The 8,080-nt window shown below is 34.1% G+C and overlaps 1 protein-coding gene across 1 annotated transcript; it reads left to right on the forward strand.

Moving 5' to 3' along the window:
* Window positions 1–633: 633 nt before the first annotated feature.
* Window positions 634–6,917, forward strand: LOC111396616 (TVP38/TMEM64 family membrane protein slr0305-like). Its single transcript, XM_023023032.1, has 9 exons — window positions 634–1,017; window positions 1,731–1,792; window positions 4,022–4,076; window positions 4,521–4,619; window positions 4,806–4,892; window positions 5,049–5,165; window positions 5,347–5,430; window positions 5,599–5,629; window positions 6,493–6,917. The coding sequence occupies exons 1-9, from the start codon at window positions 916–918 to the stop codon at window positions 6,675–6,677; spliced, it is 822 nt and encodes a 273-aa protein (XP_022878800.1). The 5' UTR covers window positions 634–915; the 3' UTR covers window positions 6,678–6,917.
* Window positions 6,918–8,080: the final 1,163 nt, after the last annotated feature.

The raw sequence follows: 8,080 nt of genomic DNA on the forward strand, positions 1-8,080 counted from the left end.
ACAAATGAGTCAACTGTTCTAGTGCCATAGCAGAATTGAAATTTTAATACACTTTTCTCTCTCTTCTTTTCAGTCACATGTTTTTCAATAAAATAATATTACACTTAAATAAATAAAAAAGTTATTTTTTTAACCACACATGCTCCAAAAAAATATTATTCCATAATACATTTTAACAAAACTTCTCATTATAATGGGTGTCAAACAAGGGGCCAAGGGCTAAGTATGGTGTAAGAAAATAGAAAATGGATTAATTGTTTCATGTACACCACAATCGAAAATAATTTAGAACCTATTCATTCTTAGTTCTAAGAACTAAAACTATTTAAATATAAGTAGACCACTTCATTTCGATTTCCAATCGGTTTTGTTAATTTATGTTATTTAGCACACATTTAAATTACACCCAACGAAAGAAAGGAAAAGAAAAAAGCTTAGAGACTGTTTGTGAGTGATTTTTCTCCAAAAAATTGATTTTTTATCGTTATTTCACTATTTCAGTCGTCATATTTGACCTTTTTTCTTACAGATGGACTCCATTTTTCTCTAAACGGTCAAAAAATCAATCGGCCCTTAATACCCAAAATTACAATTAATCTTCGCACGTGCAAAAAATGTACGTGTTACCCAAAAAACCCATTTCTCATGAATAACTCTCGCTCGAAAACAACCTAAAGAATCAATGTTGTGTGCATATCACTTTGATTTGTGAATTAAATTGGCTAAAGTTTCAATTCTGTTTTCGTTCCTTTTCCTGTTCATGCTATATAGTTTCATGAATTTAATCTGGCAAATTTAGGGGGAATTAACTTGAGGCTTCGCTTTTCATTGAAACAAGCTTTAGCAGGGGACCAAGAAGAGGAGTGTAGGCCTTGGCGCAAGAGATTTTCATTTTTCTCCTCCCATTCAATAAACATGGGTTTCAAATTTAGTTGGGTTTCCTTTTTCAAAATCATTCTTCTTTTACTTCTCATTGCGGGAATTGCAACCGCTTGCATCACTCTGCCCGTTGAAAAAGTAAGTTTTTTTTTTCTTTTTTGCTTAATTTGTTTGTTTTGCTATTTTGATTAATGATGCTTGTTTTGGTGCTTTATGAGCTGTTCTAAGGGATTTTTTTGTTCTGTGTCGTTTTTATTTTGCTCAATTTTGTTTGTTTTGGTGTTTCTTGGAATGATTTTTGTAATATCCTGATCTAAACTTAGCCGGTTAGGAATATTTGGGATGTTAATTATGATGTCTCCTAAATAATTGACTGTTTCAATATGATTTATTTTAGCTAACTTTAACATTGTGGATTCTATGTTGACCTTGGGCAGTTTAGAGTATTTAGTATCTGATTTCTGCATGGCAATTGGATGATGAATTCATTTGCAAATAATGGGCTTTCTTCTTCTAATCGCGTTTATTTGTTTCAGTTGGTTGAATATTTGTTGGTTGAGCACTTGTCTATGTTTCCTTTGTGAAAATAATGGCAAGTTTACCAGATTGGAGGAAATATTTTCTCTCCAGATGCGTAATGTGCAGATGAAATCTCTTCTTAATTGATCACACTATTTGAATATGGTGGGTTGATTCTTGGAGAAATACATGAAGCACTTAAAAGACATATAATTTCTCAAAACATATAAATATTTAAAATATTTATCTTAGAAGCAAGCCTTGCGCTAAAATAGGCTTTAAATGAATGAGTGATTTAGTTATCTTGTTGCTGAAAGAGTTGCTATGTGCAGATGCTGAAAGATTTCTTATCATGGATTGAGCATGATCTTGGTCCTTGGGGTCCTCTTGTGCTGTAAGTACAGTTTTTGTTTACCTACACTAATCAAGTCTTTAAATTGTGCCTAAAGTGCCTGAAAAGTGGATACGAATAAAACATTGATCATAGATGACAGATGAGAGGATGAATACAGCTCGTCATCTCTTTTGTTGCTAAAAGTGTTTTGAAGTAGAAAAGGAGACATAGAAAAATACCCGTTCATTATTCACCATTTCATATATATTGCAAATAAATTAAATTCTAGTTGTATATGGAGGGTCTACGTAAACGTATCGATTTTATTTTGTATTTCACATCATCTGTTGAAATTCCAATAAGAAAAAAGTATAATTTAACTGCTATACTTGAGATTGTTTCTATACTTTCGTTGTCATGTGAGTTAATGTTCACAAAAATATCTTTCGAATTAAAATCACCATAAGTGTGTTGTTCGTTAACAAGTAATAAAATAGATTTGAGTCCAAGTATCGTCCCACAGAGATTGATTTAGTTCGATTTTAATTGTCGAGATCTTAACCGAAATAAGAATAATAAGATGGATTTGTTATGATGATATTATAACTAAAATAAGATACTGATACAATTATGATTGAATTAACAAAACTAAATGCAAATTATACTAAATAAAAGTTATGTGTTTTAATGAAGGACAAACACACTAGGATCGCGAATACCCATATAATAATCATTTTTAACCATAGTTCTACACTTTCACAATATGATTGAATTTGATGAATTAATATTCTTATTTTATTCAACAATCTCTCGAGTAATGTCAAATTTATTCTCATGTATGACACAATTATATTTCTATGATGGATACGAACATACAAGAATGCATAAATTTTTATGAACACTTAAAGATTTACATAAGGCATAGCAGTATATCCCTATCCTTTATTAGATCTTATAACGATTTATACCATGTCGAGCTTATTTCCCTTATTTCGAATGCATAAAATAAGCCGCCAAATTCATGCAACTACCGTGCATAATAAATGTAAAGAAAAGATAATCATATAAATCATTCAATATCCAAAAATGTGTTTCCAATGTCAAATATGTAAAACTAAAAATTAAAAACTCATATTACATGGTTCATCGTTCTCCCAGCATAAAGAAATCTAACCTAGCATGTTAGGAAGAAGAAAATAAAATAAATATTGAAGAAATGACATCACCTAAATAAATCTTGAGTTGAATCTTTGAGTCTTGGAATTGATCTTCATGTTTCTTGCCTCGTTCTATACTTTCTAATGTGTTATAATGCATGCCCCCTTACTTCTGGAAGGTCCTAGGTCTTTGAAAGACCTCCTAAATCATAAGAGTTGGAGTCATTTAAGAAAACCATAATTTTGCCTCCAGAAATGTACTATGCTATAGCGTAGTTCAATGAATTTCAACCCTTGTACTCCTAGAATCATGCCATGCGATTGCATGGATAAACTAACTATCCTATAGCATAGTTCAAGTGAAATTTCATTATTTACGTTTTGGTCCCCAAACTCCGTTTTCTTGTTTCTTAACCTCTTTTCTCACTTCTTCTTCTTCCAATACTTCGTGTCTTCACTAAATTAGTCTTCAACTCTTTCACATTTTCGTTTCTTCTTCTTGGTCATCTTTCGACTATTTGCACTTTGGTTTTCTTCCATTTTAGTCAATTTTCGCTTGTTTCTCCTAAATTCCGTCATATTCATCAATGTTGTCCTACAAAACATAATTTATATAGAACTAAACCATATTCCAACAGATTTGCCAACAATTATCCATGTTTTGTGGCCTACGTCCGTGTGTAAAAAGCACTTATTAGTCAAAGGTTAAGATGATTTTGCATATGGATGAAAAATAGGGTTTTAGCTGCATCACTCTGTTTTAAAAGGCGCAAGTCAAGGTTCCGCTGGCTCAAATCTTCCTTCTTTATGTGAAAATAAAGTCCCGAGTTGCCCTTTTTCCTCCCTCATTCTCGTGACACAGATGTACTGTTTTAAAGTTGTGACCTAAGAAGTACATGTGTTCAGCTATCTAAGACCATGAATGCCATAGAACTTTGTTCACCTCAAAGTCTCGAGAATTTATTGTTATGAGTAATCTAGAACAAGGATAATTTGTGTTTCCTAGGTCATTAAAATCAAGTTACTCTACAGTTATAGTACACATCACTGATTAAATTAATTATGAAACGTATCACAAATTTCACAGTTAGGAATATCATCTTAACTCTCACATGCTTTATTAACCTTGCAGAGCTGTTGCGTACATTCCTCTAACAGTATTGGCAGTTCCAGCTTCAATACTTACGGTAAGAATTATCATTCCTCTTCATATGTCAATTCTGTTCTCATATATTTTTGTAAAACAGCATTTTCTTCACATTCAAGACTTCATTAATTGGCATTGACACGTGGCTTTCTTTATTTCATGTTTACCCCTGGATATTTTGGATGGCGAATGGGAAATGAAAAGGACTCAATTTTGTTCATTGATATCTCGACCTTTATTTTTCTAGCTGTTACTTAGTGTTTGATTCACATTGCAAACTACTTTGTGAACATCCTCCGATTTATTGTACTTGCTAGCATGATCTCTGCTTCTTGTTTTCTTCTTTCTATTTAATTTTACCCTGTCAAACATCTGTTAGATTGCCCAACTTCAGATTTCTTTTGAGGATTCATATAGGACTGGTATTTTCTGTCTTTGTTATCCTGTAAAACTGAAACCTTGTGGCACATGGTATATCTTTCAGCTTGGTGGTGGTTACCTCTTTGGCTTGCCGGTGGGTTTTTTTGCTGATTCGATTGGTGCTACTGTTGGTGCTGGGGCAGCATTTCTTCTTGGAAGAACAGTAAGTTTCTGCAATCTAATAGCAGCATCTATTATTTTGCTGATTAGGGCACACGGTTCAAATATGATTGTTTCTTTTCCTCAACTATTTTTCCTCTTTTCCAATATCTTTACATTTTAGGAACTTTTGAAAAGTGTGTTTTGTTGTAAATTTTCATTTATGTATTTTTTTTTCAAAAATTACCAGATTGGTAGGTCATTTGTTATTTCAAAGTTAAGAGACTATCCGCAGTTCCGAGCAGTTACAGTTGCAATTCAGAGATCAGGATTTAAGGTTTGTATATCTTTTGGACCTGGATTCAGTTTCTTATTTTTATGTATGGGATTAGTACTGACTGATTGCTTGTCTCATTTAATTGATTTTTAATTTTAATATATACATGCATATTGGTAATATGTACTTAATTAAATTTCTCGTTTCTTTTGACAGATAGTGTTGCTGCTCCGGCTTGTTCCTTTACTTCCATTTAACATGTTGAACTACCTCTTATCTGTGACTCCAGTCCCAATATGGCAATACATGCTAGCTACATGGTTGGGAATGATGGTATGTACATGTACTTTAGTACCTCTTTACCGCTAATATGTGAGAGAATCCATGGAAATTAAAATTGTTATCGCCACAAAAAAATTAAAAAATAAAAACCTTATTCCTTTTAAAATTTTCTTTGCTAAATTGATCTGTTGAGTGTACCTTATTGTTAGTTCCTCTACCATTCTTTGTGCAGCCAATTACTATTGCATTGGTATATGTTGGGACGACTTTGAAGGATCTTTCTGATGTAACGCATCAATTCTCCAAAACCCGTTGGGTAAGAGCCTTGTGATGTGTTTTTCTGTTCAATTTCAGTTTGATAGGCTTACTTCATCATTTGTGGTCTAAGCTATTTGAGAGATGAAATGCCTCCATCTCTGTTTTAACTCGCTCGTCTATTTGCCAAATTCCTATAGTTCTAATATTAGCTTCTTCTTTGATGCAGGCATTTATTGTGTTGGGCCTTGTGGTATCTGGTAAGTTTCAAGTGGATATTTAATGTCCATTTCAATTTCTGGTATTTGACACGAATCTCCTGACAAAAATAAGTAAATTAGTAATGATACCAGCTTTTTGCCTTGATCCTATGAAAAATTGTTGTGCAATCCAAAGTTCAGTGACGTAAACTTCCATAACATATTTCTTGTCCTTTGAATATCAAATGTTATGCCCCACTTCTATGCACATGTCCTACCTGCATTGCACACTTTTTTCACTCTGGCAAGATATGAGAGACTTGTCCAATATTCTAAAATGATCGTAATTTGGAAAGTATATCAAAATGTTAAATTGTGACTTCATTTTATGTTGTTAGGTGTAAAACAAAATATAAGAAAATATTAACAGTGCTGAATCCCATTTACCTAAAAATTTAGAGAGTGTATTTGGACACGTACCAATACCCCGTCCAAATTAAATAAGAGCATATCAAAGACCACTGGATCCTAATTTTTGATAAGTTATTGGGGGTGAAGTTTGTAGAGATCTTGAAGCTCATACTTTGGATAAGTTACTCTACTCCTGATTTTATACGGTATCTAAAAAGGTTGCCCAATATATTTGCTTTTGTCATTATGAAATATGAAGTAATTCCAATTTATAGTTTAATTTTCTAAAAATTAAAAAATATATATATAATAATCTACTTACTATTTCATAGTAGTTAGGCATTATGAGAAATGAGGAAAACACAAACTGAGAAAAGTTTCTTCTTTGAATTTTTCAGTTTCTGGAGACATTTTTTTCTTATTTCGATGTCTGATTCTGTAGTATTTGTACTGTGTTCTAATTTCGGCACCTTTTCATGCCGAAACTCACTTTTTAAACCGGCTGCTTGCAGTTGTATTGATGATTTGTGTTACTAGAGTTGCGAAAGTTGCTTTAGACAAAGCTTTGGCTGAAAATGCAGACTTAGACAGTGATATCGCATCGCCACAATTACCCATTGTGGCCGACCCTGATGTAAATCTCCACCAACCTCTTATAATAAAGATCGACCATCCTCAAGAAAGTCACGAAAAGTAGTTCACGTTCTCTGTAAATTCTTTACTCGTGCTGCTTTTTTAAAGGCTTCATCTCTCATATATAATTGTCATCTGTTTGGTGATGCTTGATATTCATTTGTATAGTCAGATAAAATCACAATAGCTAGTCTGGAGAGGATAGCTTATTTTTGGTAACTGATTATTTTCCATTTGTACTTTTTGGATGGTTGTCAATTTGACAATAACAAATGAATACTTTTAACTGTAAAATTGATCTCAAGTTGCTCCCTCCATGACACTATGATCTATGGCTTTATTTTATGCATAAAATCATGTGGTTTCCTACTTGAAAGGAGGATGGTCGATTTAGGGAAATGTTTTCTTTTCCCAGTGGCCATTTTTTCTTTTCATTTTGGCCGTTTCTTGTAGGTTTTATATGGAATGGTGTCTAGTTGTCTGTGTATTGTTGGAGTGGATCTTTCAGTAGATATGGCTATGAACAATGAGCAGAGCAATTGGAGTTTGCCTTTGCTTCATTCTACCCCATTTTTTGTTTGTGCATATTTGATATGCATGACCGATTCAACGATGGTTGATAGCCATTGTGAAAAGACTTCCACGACTTTTTTTAGCCTCCACGGAAATAGGATTTCCAAGTAGTATCATATTTCAGCTTGGGGAGGTCCTAAAGTAGGTTTTAAAAAGCAAGAAAAGGGGATTTAGGGCTGCATTACTGGATGAACATTCTAGCTGCTACCAGCCAAGTAGGAGGCTGTGAAAAAATATTTGCCATAGAAGTTAGCATTAAGTGATACAAACTTATCTAAAGTGTAAAGTATTAATGGGGCTTGAAAGTAGGTCGCTGTCTGAACACAAGAAAATGATGAACATTCTAGCTGATACCAGCCTAGGAATGGCAATCGTGCTTGGGCCGCTCGTAGCTCGGCTCGGAAAAAGCTCGAGCTGGCTCGGCTCGAGGGTCGGAGGCACTGAGCCAAAACTCTGGCCGAACCTCGTTTTTTAGAGTTGGCTAGAGCTGGCCCGGCCTGGCCCGTAAAAATAAAAAAAAATAAAAAAAAGAGAGAGAGGAAAAATCTGCTGCCAACAGGCAGCAAGAGGTATATAGAATAAATAAATAAAAATTCTAGAAATCGAGCTCGGCCCGGCTTGGTAAAGCCCGAGCCGAAAGCTCGGGTCGAGCCTTAATTTTCCGACCGAGCTTTTGCTTGGCCCGGCTCGGGCCAAAAAAGCCCGCTTTAGAAAAGCTAGAGCCGAGCCCGAGCCAAAAATTTTGTCTTGCAAGCCTGCTCGGCTCGTTGACATTCCTAACCAGCCAAATGGGAGGCTGTGAAAGAATATTTGCCATAGAAGTTAGCATTAAGTGATACAAACTTATCTAAAGTGTAAAGTATTAATGGGGCTTGAAAGCAGGTTGCTCTCTGA

This window comes from Olea europaea, chromosome 7, assembly GCF_002742605.1.
Source record: "Olea europaea var. sylvestris chromosome 7, O_europaea_v1, whole genome shotgun sequence".
In the NCBI taxonomy this organism is placed as follows: domain Eukaryota; kingdom Viridiplantae; phylum Streptophyta; class Magnoliopsida; order Lamiales; family Oleaceae; genus Olea; species Olea europaea.